Source organism: Saxophila tyrrhenica (genome assembly GCF_035928015.1).
Source record: "Saxophila tyrrhenica strain CCFEE 5935 chromosome Unknown scaffold_2, whole genome shotgun sequence".
Taxonomy (NCBI): Eukaryota; Fungi; Ascomycota; class Dothideomycetes; order Mycosphaerellales; family Extremaceae; genus Saxophila; species Saxophila tyrrhenica.
Genome location: NW_027041734.1, coordinates 1,700,172 through 1,714,789, shown reverse-complemented (window position 1 = coordinate 1,714,789; position 14,618 = coordinate 1,700,172). Strand labels below are relative to the sequence as shown.

General features: G+C 56.4%; 7 protein-coding genes across 7 annotated transcripts; 4 read left to right on the top strand and 3 right to left on the bottom strand.

Moving 5' to 3' along the window:
• Nucleotides 1-534: 534 nt before the first annotated feature.
• Nucleotides 535-1,476, top strand: LTR77_001795 (uncharacterized protein; the record flags this gene model as incomplete). Its single annotated transcript, XM_064799055.1, has 2 exons — nucleotides 535-644; nucleotides 897-1,476. The coding sequence occupies 2 exons, from the start codon at nucleotides 535-537 to the stop codon at nucleotides 1,474-1,476; spliced, it is 690 nt and encodes a 229-aa protein (XP_064663382.1).
• A 504-nt stretch (nucleotides 1,477-1,980) lies between these two features.
• LTR77_001794 (uncharacterized protein) lies at nucleotides 1,981-2,961 on the top strand (the record flags this gene model as incomplete). The annotated part of the gene is made up of 3 exons (XM_064799054.1): nucleotides 1,981-2,090; nucleotides 2,153-2,297; nucleotides 2,737-2,961. 3 exons carry the CDS (start codon nucleotides 1,981-1,983, stop codon nucleotides 2,959-2,961), a joined length of 480 nt encoding a protein of 159 aa, XP_064663381.1.
• A 630-nt stretch (nucleotides 2,962-3,591) lies between these two features.
• Nucleotides 3,592-5,474, bottom strand: LTR77_001793 (uncharacterized protein; the record flags this gene model as incomplete). Its single annotated transcript, XM_064799053.1, has 2 exons — nucleotides 3,592-3,867; nucleotides 3,930-5,474. 2 exons carry the CDS (start codon nucleotides 5,472-5,474, stop codon nucleotides 3,592-3,594), a joined length of 1,821 nt encoding a protein of 606 aa, XP_064663380.1.
• Nucleotides 5,475-6,658: 1,184 nt separating this feature from the next.
• On the bottom strand, nucleotides 6,659-7,399 carry CWC15 (complexed with cef1p; the record flags this gene model as incomplete). The annotated part of the gene is made up of 1 exon (XM_064799052.1): nucleotides 6,659-7,399. One exon carries the CDS (start codon nucleotides 7,397-7,399, stop codon nucleotides 6,659-6,661), a length of 741 nt encoding a protein of 246 aa, XP_064663379.1.
• Nucleotides 7,400-7,613: 214 nt separating this feature from the next.
• On the top strand, nucleotides 7,614-8,580 carry RRP45 (3'-5'-exoribonuclease; the record flags this gene model as incomplete). Its single annotated transcript, XM_064799051.1, has 2 exons — nucleotides 7,614-7,897; nucleotides 7,956-8,580. The coding sequence occupies 2 exons, from the start codon at nucleotides 7,614-7,616 to the stop codon at nucleotides 8,578-8,580; spliced, it is 909 nt and encodes a 302-aa protein (XP_064663378.1).
• A 595-nt stretch (nucleotides 8,581-9,175) lies between these two features.
• Nucleotides 9,176-13,513, top strand: LTR77_001790 (uncharacterized protein; the record flags this gene model as incomplete). The annotated part of the gene is made up of 1 exon (XM_064799050.1): nucleotides 9,176-13,513. The coding sequence occupies one exon, from the start codon at nucleotides 9,176-9,178 to the stop codon at nucleotides 13,511-13,513; it is 4,338 nt and encodes a 1,445-aa protein (XP_064663377.1).
• Nucleotides 13,514-13,818: 305 nt separating this feature from the next.
• LTR77_001789 (uncharacterized protein) lies at nucleotides 13,819-14,276 on the bottom strand (the record flags this gene model as incomplete). Its single annotated transcript, XM_064799049.1, has 2 exons — nucleotides 13,819-13,972; nucleotides 14,050-14,276. 2 exons carry the CDS (start codon nucleotides 14,274-14,276, stop codon nucleotides 13,819-13,821), a joined length of 381 nt encoding a protein of 126 aa, XP_064663376.1.
• Nucleotides 14,277-14,618: the final 342 nt, after the last annotated feature.

Genomic DNA, 14,618 nt, shown 5'->3' with positions numbered 1-14,618 from the left:
CAGCACCGGATGGTTCCTCTCCACCATTCGGAGAACTTGCCACCGGCTGGACCCAGTCCGCCCCTTCTCCGCAGGCCAATGCAGTACCCACAAGCCTGCCAGCACCGGATGGTTCCTCTCCACCATTCGGAGAACTTGCCACCGGCTGGACCCAGTCCGCCCCTTCTCCGCAGGCCGATGCAGTACCCACAAGCCTGCCAGCACCAGATGGCGCCTTTTCGTCACCCGGAGAACTGCTCCCCGGTAAGGTAAGCGACGATGAATGAATCAAAGGTTCTCCAAGACACGATCACACTGCAAGTGGCGCTCTGACACCTTTTGAGCTCTTCCAAGGCGTCGAGATTATCCTTCCGTGCATCAGGCCCCTCTTTTGGTTCGCCAAGATTCACATGTCATCTTCCTTCCTTTCCGATTCACTTGTCTAGCGCGGGAAAGCTCGAACCCCGCCAGAACAAACTTCTCCTCGTTCGGGGCTCTCCCTTCTCCGACACCTCTCTACACACAGCCATACGCTCCAGCATCTGTCCACACACCATGGCGGGCCAGGAGAAGCGCAAAGCATCCACCGCGCTCAAGTCGTCTTCACCGCCAAACAAAAAGCGGACCGGCAAGTTGGTGAACAGCCGCAAGAAGGGCAATCCTACGTATGTTTGGCACAAAAAGAATTGCTCGCAGCATCAGCTAACGCCTCATCCCAGCATCGACAGTAGCGTACGCTCCTGTGGACTCTTCCGACTTCCTGCAGAGCTACGCAACAAGATCTACGGACTAGTGCTCTGCGCAAAGACGCTCCACGTGGACCTCTCCCACGACGGCCGCCGGCGCTCGCACGTCTGTGTCTAAGCATGCAAAGCTACTGGAGAGGATCGCAAAATCGTCTTGCGAGCGCGCGACAGCGACCACACCAAGTATGAGGGGGAGATCAGCATCTACTGGGAACGCCATCGCCATTGCACGCCTCACTACGTCAACCTACAAAAGGTTCAGAATCCATCGCACAAAGCCTCGCTTGCGCTTCTCGAAACATGCCGCCAGATCCATAGTGAAGCTGCGCTGCTCCCGTTCCTTAAGTGCAACTTCGCCTTCGAGTTCTTTGCCGACGTTCCGATCTTCATGAAGCGGTTGCTGGTCATCCAGCAAAAGGCCATCCGCAGCATCACCTTCCCCTACATGACGCATGTGCCGACTCACGCCCAACAAGTCCGGATCCTCAAGAAGTTGGCCGGCTTGCAGGAAGTCACTCTCTTCGACTACAACAATGAACGGAGGACCCTTGATTGTTCGCAAGCAGCTCTTCCCGCAATTTGTCGGATATTTGAGAAGACCACATTGACCAAGGCTACGGTGTGCGTCTGCGCTCAAGCATATGAGTTGGGGCTGGAAAGCAAGGACGAGAAGACCATCAGGATAAAAAAAAGTGGTGGCTTTCTGCGAGAAGCTGGAGGGTCTCCTTGTCAAGAAGCCGGAATCTGTTGATGACGGACCACAGGATGATGTTGGGGGTAAGGAGGCATAGTGCAAAGCAGGGAAGGGATGTTTACAACAGCGGCAGGGCTTGGAGCTACGTGGAGTTGGAGAATCATCCGTCGGTTGCTTCGCTACGCAGATGCTCGTGTTGAGTGGACGGGGCATTTCGCTTATCGGAAGGCATAGCAAAGGTTTGAGAACACAGTAAGGCATATCACATATGTTGCATTCACGTTTTCTCCCGTTCTGCTTCAACTTCCTCTCATGTCTCTGGCTCAGAACTCGTCAGGACTAAAGACTGCCCTGCTTAATCGAACGCAATGCGTCTCTTGCGTCATAAGGTATCCTTTCTATGAAGTGAATACGCTTTCTCTTGCCAAAAGTCACATGTCAGCTTCTTAAATTTGACAAGTCACTCGTTGCAGAGGGCGCCCCACTTTTCCTAAGGCATATATATATCCCACTCGCTCTCTATGAACTTATCTCTCCCTGCATCTCCGCCGGCAAGCCACCATGGCTGGCACCAAGAAGCGCAAAGAGCCAGACGGGCCCGGCACACCACAGCAGAAGAAGAAGAAATGGAGCGGACGCATGCTCAGCAGCGGGAAGAAAGGCAATACGCTGTAAGGCAATGACAAAGGATGCGCTTGAGGTGATTATTACTGACAAGGACGTCTTTCCACAGCACCGAAATCAACTCACGCTCACGCCTGCTATCACTCCCGGCCGAGATCCGCAATCGCATCTGGAGCTATGCGTTGTGCGAGGAGTCACTTCATATCCACCAGCATCCTGAGAACGGCCGTCGGAGTCCAAAGATCAGTGCATACGTATGCCACGCCGCAGAAGGAGATCTCGGGACTCTCTTAGCAATGCGCAACAAACCTGTCACGAAGGACCCCGATTCCCAGTCGTACAAGGAGAGACATGCTGTCTGCCTCCCACGCTGCGTTGATGGTCTTCACAGCACTTACGACATGTCGCAGACACGACTCTACTCTCTCTCGCCCTGCTCCAGACATGCCGTCAGGTGCACAGTGAAGCCGCACTGCTGCCATTCCTGGTAAATAGCTTCTCGCTCGACCACGCAGTCCGAATGGAAAGACTCCAGAAGATGCTGATGGTGGTCCAAAGAAAGACACTCCGCAGCGTCACCTTTGGTGGATATCCTGGTGGGGATATTGAAGGGTCGATCAATGGAGGGTCACTACCAGGACTCAAAGAGGTGGTGGTTTTTCGAGGGGTCGATGCTAGCTGGAGTCGCTGGAGTCGGATGCTAGGAGATACTTTCTGGACCGTCTGCCTGTCTCTGGTAAGTTCGACTCGACGGAGACTTCCGTACTTACCATGAGCCGTGACTGGTACCCAGAGGAGAAGGTGTACAAGTGTGAGCAGATGCCTGCCTTGAGCGCTGAGCTGGAAGCCAAGCTCTTGGGGCGGGAGGTCGTGGAGGACGAGGAGGACGATGATGACCAGAAGGAGGAGGGTGAATAGATACGGCAGGAGGCCATACCATGACTGCGGAAGCATGAGTTCGTCATGGCAGCTGTCGTGCGCATGGCGGGACCTGGAGCGAAGAGGAACAGAAAGTTGTCCTGCCCAAACACTACCTCAGCTACCACCTTACTATGCGATGAAGACAGTGTGCTCCACTGAAGTAGACCGTCATGTCGGTGATTCGTCGAAGAACTACGTATAGACTCAGCTGCAAAGGAGTGGAGTGCTGTGTCCACGATGACCACAGCGACTGCTCGCGACGTCCGCACCTCGCCAACCCACAGGAATTGTACTGTCGTCAGTGCTGTCGCTTACCCAACGAAAGTGAGGTGGCGAAATGAGCGTCTCTACAGCCTCACCATGATCACGATCCCTCGTTACAACTCGTGAAGTAGGAGAAAGGTGTATCACTCTCGTCGTGACCGTAGCTCCACCATCTCGGGGAGAGGTTGAGGGGAGGACGAAGTATGAGACCAGTACTTGAAATTCCACCACATGGTTTTGAACTGTTATTGTTTCGACATTGTTTCATACAGCGTTCTCATCGAGCCGTAGCCCCATGGTCCTCATCTCCAGCATCAGTCGTCCGCTCTCCAGTCGCAAAACAACCATTCCTCCAGATTCCCCTCAATTCGTAAACTTATCCTGATCCTGAATAACCAACCCGGCAATACTCGCACTACTCAACGTACTCAAAACCCCCGTAATCAACGCACTAATCGCCAACCGACTCACATCCCCCGCCCGGCCCGGCGCAATCTGCGACAACACGCCAATCTGCGTGCCCAGCGAGCCGATGTTGCCGAAGCCGCAGAGGGAGTAGGTGGCGATGAGCGTGGAGCGCGGGGACATGGATTGGTAGGTCGCGGTGTTGCGGAGCATGTCGTAGGCGACGAATTCGTTCTGGAATGATAACAGAGAAGGTTAATTGGGGTGGTGGGAAATAAGGAGGGTGGGGAGCTTACGGCGATGACTTTGACTCCGATCAGGCGGGCGACTTTAAGGAGATCGGGACCGCGAGGGACGCCCAGTAGGAAGGCGACGGGGTAGCAGATATAGCCCAGGATGAGCTCGATGGTGAGGTCGTCGATGTTCAGGTACCGGCCGAACCAGCCCAGGAGCCCGTTGACTAGGCCAAGGAGCGCGATGATGCAGAGGAGCGTGGCGAGGATCATGCCGGCGATTTTGAGCCCGAGCCAGGCCCCATTGGCGAAGGCGTGCAAGGTGTTGGCGGCTTTGTTGTCGCCGTCGTTGGGGACGACGACGGTGCCGGCGCTGATGGATTCGTCGGTTTCGGGGTAGCGGAGCTTGCTCATGGCGAGGGAGGCGGGGATGGACATGACGCAGCTGGAGATTAGAGCCTGGGGGTTGACACCAATACCGATGTAAGCCACGAGGACGGAGCCAGCGATTGTAGCAAAGCCAGAAGTCATGACCTGGTGCAGCTCGGCTTGCGTCAGGTGCGGGACGAACGGCTTGATCAGCATAGCGCTCTCGCCTTGGCCGATGAAAGGTGTTGCGGCAGCCACCACGGCCTCGGCGCCGGAAATGCGCATGGCCCAGAAGAAGAAGACGGCGAATTTGCCGATGAACCATTGGAGGAGCCCCCAGTGATACAGCATCTGCACGATGGCGACGAAGAAGATGATGGCCGGGAGGACGCTGAAAAAGAAATACTGCTGCGTATCGACGATTTCTTGGGTGGTCAAGAAGGCAACGCCGTCTTTCGCGAATCCAAGCAGTAGGCGGGCGAGCTCGGAGATAAAGCTGAAGATGTCATAGCCTACGCCGGTCCGCAGCACGAAGAGCGCGATGATGAACTGCATGAGGAAGCCGACGATGACGGTGTGCCAGTTGATCGCTTTCCGGTTTCTGGAGGTGGCCCACATGGCGAAGATGAGCACGCCCAGGCCGAAGAGACTGACGGCGCGGTTCTCCCTTGTGTTATCGGCCGATTCTTCGCTCACAAAGGCGCCCAGCATGATCACGGCGACTGTAAGTGTGGCTCCAGCGAGAAGGCGGAATCGCTCCGGTATGAATTTGACCACGCGAGGACCGGTGTTGTTCCACACCCAATGCATGGGCTTCGTGATGATCGAGATGGGAATGTGGCAGAAGAGGAGGCGCAGAGAAATGGCCAGCCAGAGCAGGAACGGCACCACCCAGTTCTTGTCGTCGTGGTGAAGACCGAGCGATGCTGCCCACCAGCCAGTGATGATGCACCATCCGGCCAAGTCGAACCAGATCTTATGTTTGCGGTAGAACGTCTTGAACTTGCCAGACTTCTTCGTGCTGTCGTCCGACCTTCCATCCCCTTCGTCCTCCGATGCGGTCGGCGAGAGCTTGCCCTGCTCTACGTCGATCATCGTGGCATTCTTCTCGCCTTGTCTGCCATCTTGAACTTTCAAGTCGTTCGCCTCAACTCGTGGAGGGTCGTGGGGTCCAATCGTGTCGTCGTGAGCCCGCTTCTCGTCCTCCCAGCCTTGCGTAGGCATATCGTGAGCGGCCATTGTCGCGACAGTCAGAGCACACACTGTTGAAATGCGCGTGACGAAGGACGTGCGAAAAGAGCACACACACGCGACTAAATCAAAGTTCTCCCCGTGGCGAAGATCGAGCTCCACATCCCACTTCCCTACCTTATACCGTACCCCTACCTTACCTTATCTCTGTGGCCCCCTCCAGCCATGCTCAAATGCTACGACGTTACACCCACCTCGCCTTGGCAGCATTTCACAACGGTCCAGCCGCATGCAACCACTGGCCGTGAAACGTTGCAGCATTTCCAATGGCCTGGGAGCATGCACGGAATCCTTCTAGAAAGCGGATCTCCTGCCTGTCGAGTGCTAGTGAGGCCTCGGCGCGGTTGATAACGGGCTTGGAAGGCGTTCGGCGCGACCGAGGAGGGCCTGCAGATCAGCCGGCGTGGGGCACGCGAGCAGGTTCGAAGACTGTTGGACGGAATGGGTTCGAGGATGCTGAGGTGTGTTGTACAGCGGTGGTAAGATGTTGGAGTCCTTGTGCGCGATAAGACCATCCCCACCGGCCACAGCGACGTCGGCCCAGAACATGGCTTACAATGACAAGCAAGGGCCGAAGTCACTGTGGTCCGGCCGTGAAATTGCTGGAGAAGGATAATTGGTAGCCATATATGCCTTCTGAGCAACGCACATAGGTGTAGGAAGTGTGGAAAGAAGGTGAAAAGGTGCGTGAAGTCAAGAGAAGCTTCGGAGGCTCATCAACATATAAACACGCATATACGATTATACGAGAACGAGGTGAGTCATTCAACACCGAATTCCGCAGCCACCCGGCAGGAGGCTCTTGGAGGCCTCTAGTATAGCACGGTGGACATCACGCCATCCGTTGAAAAAGCGTCAATGTGACTTGAGCTGTGGTCGGTATACGTCGTTCAACGAATCCTTGGCCCTTTTTACTGACTTGTGGTCGAGCGCAACGATATCTTCGCGGTGGCGGATTATGAATGTGGACAGTCTCTCTGACCGCGAAAGGCCTGGCTGGAAAGCGGTCGCTTACGAGGTGTTTCGCAGGCGCCTAGATGGTTTGAAGCTTCATCGACCAGCGTGCCTACGTCGAGCGCAGAAGGCGTTCAGAAGCGTGCCATCCTTCACCAAGTCTTCCAAGCCCTCGACCTCCTTCAAATCGGCTGTCTCCCACTTCTCGACCAACCGTCTCACCGCACGTACTTATCCATAAACCGCCGATGGAAATCACTCCTCAACAAATCATTCACAAACCTCTTCTCCTTGCCCCGCTCCTCCGTCCCCCGCGCCTGGTTCTTAAACACCACATCGTCATCCCACCGCCTCTTCACCCCATACTCCGCCTTATTCAACAGCGGATTGCCCAGCGCGATATCCTTCTCCCTCTGCTCTGCCTCCTTCGCCGCTTCTTTCTCCGCGGCAGCTGCGGCGGCGGCGGCGCGCTCGGCCTTGATCTTTGCGAGCTCGCGCATGAGTTCGGCGGACTCGTCTTCACTCTCTGATTCTGATTCGGAGTCCGAGTCTGCTTCGGAGCCGGAGGAGGAGGCGTCGATGTCTTTGGTCTCTTCTAGCACTCGTCGCTTTTTGGCCTCATAGTCCTCTTGCTTCTCCCCTCCACCCTCTGCTGCCTCCACATCGCCAATCTTCCTCTTCGCGCTGTCAGGTGCCTCAATCGCGCCCTTCACTTCCCGCTCGTCCTCGTCTTCATCCTCCGGTAATGCCTTGCCCTCAACCTTAGCAAAGTGTGCGCGCTCTGCCCTCAGTAGCTCGGCTTTGAGGTCGCGCTTCGCCTGCTCGTCTGCGGTTCCTTGCGTCTGTTGCCGGAATTTGAGCGTCTTGTGCGCGGGGAGCAGGCGTTGGTGGTAGGCTTCGCCGCGGGCAGCTTCTTTGCCGCGCGCTGGGTCGAAGGTTGGGCGATGGGCTGTTGTCATCCTTCCTGTGAGGGATGGCGGTCCTGGAGAGGTCTTAAAGTGGTTCTCGTGTTCCTGTCAGTGTTTTGGAGTGGTTGCTGGTGGTTGGAAGAAGTGAGGTCGCAAATATGAGCATTTTGGCGCTAGTAAACTCAAAAAGTGTGGGAAACCACACCCCACGACGAACTCATATCCCCCCCTCCACCAACCCCTCCAAACATGCGATAACACCACCATGCCCTCCGAGCCCGCCCCCTCCACAAACGAGCGAGAATTCATCCTCGCGGCGCTCCGTGAAAACACCCGCCTCGATGGCCGCGCCCTAGACGCCTACCGCCCCATCTCCCTCACCTTCGGCAACGACTACGGCACCGCCGACGTCCGACTAGGCAAGACGCGAGTCCTCGCGAAAATCTCCTGCGAAGTCGCCACACCCTACCCGGACCGCAAGTTCGACGGCATCTTCACCATTACCACCGAGCTGAGCCCGCTCGCTAGTCCTGCGTTTGAAGTCGGACGGTACACCTTACCCCCACCTTGCTACTTAGATGGAGAACCCAATTGACTGATATCCTAGCCAAGACACCCCCGAACTCCTCCTCTCCCGCCTCCTTGAGAAAACCATCCGTCGCTCCGGCGCCCTTGACACCGAATCTCTTTGCCTCGTCGCTGGGCAGAAATGCTTCCACCTCCGCGCCACGCTGCACGTCCTTGACGCCGATGGCAACTTAGTAGATGCTAGCTGTCTCGCCTTAATAGCAGCGCTTCTGCACTTTCGACGTCCGGACATCGAAGTCCACGGCGAGGATGTCACGGTCTTCGATCCTAGGGAGCGAGAGCCGGTGTGCTTGACGATACAGCATAGACCTTTCTGCGTGAGTTTTAGTTACTACCATGCTGGGGAGGTTATGGTACAGGATGCGACGCTACTGGAAGAGCAGTGTAGGGAAGGAGAGGTGGTGGTGAGTATGAATCGATTCGGGGAGGTGGCGCAGGTGGCGAAGTATGGGGGGCCGCCGGTGGATGGACTGAGTGTGCTGGGATGTATGAGTGCGGCGCTGGAGAGGGTGAAGGGGTTTGATAAGATGGTTACGGAGAAGTTGAAGGAGGATGAGAAGAGGAGGGATGCGGGAGGGTTGATGGCGGAGTTGAGCGCGGAGAATGAGCGGCCGGTTGAGGGTGGGGATAGGGTTATGCTGTGAGGACTGCTCCTTCGACTGGACTTGCGCCGATCGCAATACCGTATCGTCGAACGAGGGCACTGGCAAATGGTCTGGGCGAAGTGCGACGAATGTTTGCCGGCGTGAGAGCATGTGATCGACAGGCTATGGAGGTCTGGACTGATTGAAGGAGACCACCATGTCGATGGCCTCTATATTCATGGCGATCAGCACTAAGTACTTTCACTTCTCCTCTTCACTCATCTGGTCACATGTCCATTTCATGGCTTTATCCTAGTGAAGCACTTCCACGTGCTCCAACACCACAGGACCGCCTCTATATAAGCTGGCTTCTTTCCGACCTCATCCATCCCTTTTACATCAACACCTTCCAACTCAATTTGACATTCTCCTCACATCGGATATACCTTCACCTTCATAACACATATAACATCTACAGAAGCAATGGCTTCCATCATTACACTCTCTCTGCTGACCACGCCATCGAAGCAAACAACCTCCGAGGGTGCGGTTGCTTAACCATACCTTCACGACAACTTGCCAATTGGCTACATCAGTGGCTTCCAGTTTCACACAATAGCTTACCACATTTACCCCTTCATCAGACACCGCAATCATGACGGCACTAATTGACCGTGTCACGAACCGCTTCTGGCCCGCAGCTCAGGAAGCGCCATCATGGGACTTCTCCATGGACGTGAATCCTCCGCGAGAGCCACCTAACAAACCACCAAAGACTGTGACCACTGCTCCCGCCGATGGCGACTCCTTAGACGACGACGACAGCATAGCTGAGATCGCCAACACGAGCTTTTGGAATCGAAACTTGGATGGCTTTTCCGGCTCTCCAACGCGTAGTGGACGCAGATCAGTGAACCACCAGCATTCACGTTGTGAAGGCATGTTCGGGAAGCTGTCAGGACACTCTGGTGATCTGCTCGGGAGGAAGAGGGAGCTCCCTGCAGACCACACCTCCGCCCGAGACAACCTACGAAAGGCAAAGAGGGCAAGGCTCGATGGAGGAGTGGGAGAGGAGAAAAAGCGGGAGATCGACGGATGGGTGGGCGGCATGCTACGTGGTGTGAGATCTGACGGCGCCTCGAGGAACGGCACGTCGTTGGACCGTGCCAAGGCTTCGACGAAGTCGCTCAATGAGGCCATCTCTCCTCCACATCTGAGCACGACGTTCGTAAGGGGTCATGCACAGCCGAACATGCCAGCAAGGACACCCAGCGGTGGAGATCTCGATCGCAGCGATGGACTGGGCAGGCCATCCAACACGGCAAAGACCCATCAGCCTTCATTGCAGACTCGAGAAACATCGGCGCAGAAATCAACATCCAGAAGCAGCCTCTTCAATGCCTCTCCAGTGACACCGACACCGGCTAGGAAGCCGGAGCAGAGATCTATGGCGCTCCCACCACCTCGTCGCCCGAGCCTCCTGCCGCCGGCGGAGATTACCCCTGGAGCGGCAAGAGCGGCTCCTACACCTCTCTCGGCTTTCAAGCAAGGTGCTATTACCAAGCCTACCTCCTTACATTCATCATCTCGACCATTACCGGCCATGAAACAGCCAACAATCATTCCGCCCACGACGAACCACAACACGACGTCAAAGCTGGCCCCACCATCCCAATCTTCCCGTCCACCCCCAACATGGACCCTCCTGCCCCCGACCGAGCCCACTCCCTCCCACGCAGACGGCACAATCACACGACCCTGCTTCATCGACGACGACTCCGACTCCGACTCCGACAACGAGGAAAAGCCGTCCTCTCCCCTCTTCATGCCCACGCAACCAGAGATTAAAGTCGAGAGAGAAGCTACCGCCGCCCCTCGACCTCGGAATCTCGGTCTGCCAGCTGACGCTGATGCTGATGAGAAGGCGGCGTTGCAGGCGAAGAGTGAGAGGTTGAGGCTGGAGGCGAGGAGGAGGAGGGATGGGGAGAGGGAGGGTGGTCCCGGCCATAAGATTGATGTGAATACCAAGGCCGTTGTTGCGAAGAAATACGGTGAAGCGCCGTCGAAGTCAAAGACGGAGGCGTCGGGGTTGAATCATCGGCCAGTCGACAATACGCAGATCAGCTCCAAGCTGCCGATTTCGACGAGCAATGACACAGCGCAGCCAAAACCAAAGGCGGACGTTGACCATCTTGCTACTGCCACCCTCGATAAGCTAGCCCAGAGAGTCATGCAGCAGAACAGGCGACCCGCTGCTGGCCATGGCAGACCTGGGGTCATGCCACAGCCTGGTGCCGCACCACGTCCTTCAGTCACGCAAGGGCATGCTCCAGTTGCAAAGCCTGCTCCAGTGCAATTAAAGCCACAACAGGTCCAGCAACACGCGGCTCAGCAGTCGCAGCTGAGCAACCTGCTTGGCGATATTACAGGCACGAGTATACAGGCACAGCGAAAGCAACCGCCGGTCCAAAAGCCGCGGCTGGGCGGCCAGCTCGGCGAAATTAGAACAACGCCCACTGAAGCACAGTCCAGGCAAGCATCAGCGCAGCCCTCGCAGCTATCCACTCTGCTCGGTGACATCGAAGGATCGAGCATCAGCGATGCGCCAGCTCTCACCAATGCAGGTGCGATCGCGAAACAGCACGTTGGCAAGATCTCACAGCAGCATCCGCCAGCTCCAAAGCCACATCCTACGCAGACGAAGCCGGTCGAGGAGAAGCGACTTCGGGATGCTCAGCATGGCCCACTAAATCACCAGCCTAAGGTCCAGATCGCAGTACCTGCCGAGTGGGATCCAACTTCGACCTTGCAGGAACAACCTGATCAACAGAAAGCAGATCTGAATGCCCAGATCAACGCTATCAAGGAGCGCACACGCACACGTGAGACCAATCAGCAGCGGGAGGCTGAAGCGAAGGAAGCAGCCAACGAGTTAGTACGAGCCGCAGCAGACAAGGAAGCAGAAGACGCTGCCTTCCAAGAAGCAGAAAATGCTCTCAATGCCGCTGAAGTTGCTCGCGAGAGCGAACGTATCAGGGGTGAGCAATTGGCCAAGAAGCGTAAAGAACAGGATGCTGCGAACGAAGCCCAAGCTCGCAGGCGATACGAGGCGAAGGCGAGGGAGGAAGAAAGGCTCTGGGAGGCCCAACGGAAGGCGAAGAAAGTCGCCGAAGAGAGGATGCGGAAAGCGAAGGAGGCGGCCACAAAGAAAGCTGCTGAGGACGAGAGACAAAACAGTGCTCTGTCGAAGTTGATGAGTGCTGCGCCGCAGAGGCCTGCGAGTGCCGTGTCGCAGCAGAACATTGGGAGACCGATGACAAAAGGACCCGATTCTGCGAAGATAGAAGATGCGCCTCAACAGAAACCAGCACCCAAGCCTGCCGAGCCGTCTCCAACTTCAGGCAAGTCCGAAGTAGAGCTCGCGCGACAGGCGCGGATCCAACAGAAAGAAGAGCTGAAGGAAAAGCGACGTAAGCAAGAGGAGGAGGCTGCGAACGAAGAGCTGGTTGCTGAACCTTCACCACCGCCTGCTCCATCTCTCTTCGTGCCGACTCGGAAGAAGGCTCAGGTGGCTGCTCGGGAGGAGTCTGTTGATGCGAAGCCGGTTTCTGGAGCTTCGTCGTTCGCGGGAAGACCGGTGTCGTTGAATAGCGCTGCTGGTGCTGCCCGTCTCGCCAATGCCAAGAAGAGTCACGGAAGACAGCTTGGCCAGATTTCGCCAAAAGATGTCAGCCTCGTCAGGCTGCGACACGAGAAGGTCGAGTGGCCTGCCGTTATGAGCTTCATCAACCAGAAGTATAACGACGGTCGGTGTGTGGACACACTGCGCAAGAGGGCCAGGCAGGTCAAAGAAGCAATTGATGCCGCTGGGACTGGGATCACAAAAGCTCTGCTAGGCCGGGTCGAGGCTGGAGACTTCTACGCGCAGAAGGAGCTGAACAAGTTAGTTCATGGTAATGACCACGATCCCGCAGCTGCCGGCCAAAGACCTCGCGACGCGAATGGACATTTCCTGCCCCGGTCAAAGGCGCCCACACTGTCTCCTCAGAAGGCTGCTTCTCCAATCGCCAGCCCTTCTCCGCAGAAGGCTCGACAGCATAGCACCGACGTTCAGACGCCAGAAGAGTCTGCAGAAGACCAAGACACCATGCCGACTCATCCGATCCAGGGTGGTAAGGAACTCACCGCGAAGATCCTGATGCAATGGTATGACGAAAGCGAAGACCACCATAAAGAAGAACTGGCGTGGGCGCGAGGAGAACGTGAGCCATCGCCGTTCACTCCTCAGGACTATAACTACTACGTCTACGGCGTCTGGCGACGGGAGATTTCTGCAGAAGAGCTGGAAGAAGGTGACGAGCTCGAGGACAAGGAATGGATGGTCTGTGATGATGACTACGAAGACAAAGACTGGGCGAACCTTGCTGCCGGCCAGCAATCTACTCGGTTCACGGACCCCAGATCTGCGATGTGCGACATGACTCAGGGGAACAGCGTCACGAATGAGTACGATAAGCACGGCATGCGTTGTTCGACGATGATCATCAACGGTGGAGGAATGGTCCAGGCTCGTGTCATGCGGCAGGCGAAGAATTACAGCGATGGTATTCCTCCGACGTCCAAGGAAGGCTGGCTCTCGCCAATCGTCTGGATCGTAATGCAGCAGATCATCAAGCGCTCGGGTGCAGACGACATGTTCGAAGTGTCCAAGGAAACCAACACGACTAGCGTCGCGTACGGCGAGATCTTCTCGGTGTTGGAGAGGGCCAATGTGCAGGCTGCAAAGAGGTTCGTCAATCTCACTTTCACACCGCAGGACAAGAACCTCAACAGGCGGGATGAGGAAATCGCGGATGAGGTGGACAGGCTGGTGATGGCGCTGGATGCGGACGAAGACGAGACTCTAGATGAGACGTTCGAGTCGAAGGACGGTACTACGACGGTGAGGGTTTGGGTTGAGCAGAACCAGTTGAAGGGGCCGAGGAACTGTTAAGGGGAGGGGGGCTCTTGAGTAGAGGCTTGCGCTTATTGACGCAGTCAGTTGGTGAGCTTTGCTCGCATCTATCGATGCAGCGGGTGACAGCTTGGAGGTGTTGATGCTGTCGGAGAGCCTTGCTCGCATCTGTCGATGCAGCGGGCGGGCGGGTGGAGCTTGCATTTCTTGATGCAGCTGGCGGTCAGTATAGAAGACGGGATATCATCACATTGCTATACAAGACCATTAATCATAACACCATCACTATTTCACCTCACTCTTTCAAAGCCATGCCCAGTGAAAGCGACTGGCTGCCGGCATTTTCACGACCCCTCAAATGCCCCCTCGGCCTCCCTCTTCGCCGTCCCCGTCTCCACCATCCCCTTCATCCCCATCTTCCCCCCCACCTTCTCCATCAACTTCCCCGTCCTCGAATCGCTACTCCCACCATGCTCGGGGGGCGCTTTATTCCCGACCCTGTTGCCTTGTCAGCCCTTCCCCCCAATATCACCCCCCTTCGCCCATTTCTTTCATATGCACGGTGCAATACTCACCCCGGCCCAGCAGTAGTCCCACTCCCCAAGTCCGTGCCCCCGCTATACGTCCGCGTATCATGCGCGATCTCCATGCGCGTCCCCGACGTATCGACGTCCTCGGGGTCAGGGGCGGTTTTGTTGCCGTGCCCGGGACCCGAAGTCATGGCGGAGCCGTGCGAGCCGCCGCCGGAGTAGGGGTCGGAGCCGGAGGCGGTGGTGGTGATGCCTTCGCCTGTTGCTGCCATTGCTGCTGTTCTTCTAGATGGGGATGGAGTTGTTGAGGCGGAGATTGAGGACTCGAAGCGTTTGGAAGTGAGAGAAAGGGTGAGGATGCAATGAGAAATGCCTCTGTACCTACGTTATCGTCTCCGAGCTGTCGTCACGCTCATGATGATAGAGAGCTAGGCGTGGTGGAAAAGTAGACGAGAGATCCTCGCCTGGTTCTCTCCGATCCCAACGCCTGCTCGTCCAATGCGGGCAAATGCCGTGGGAAGCTTCACCTATCTCGACCTGCCCAAGTTGCTTGTCCGTCCCTGAAAGAACGATAAGTCGACCAGAGATTACTTGGGAGCGTCTCTCCACCGTCA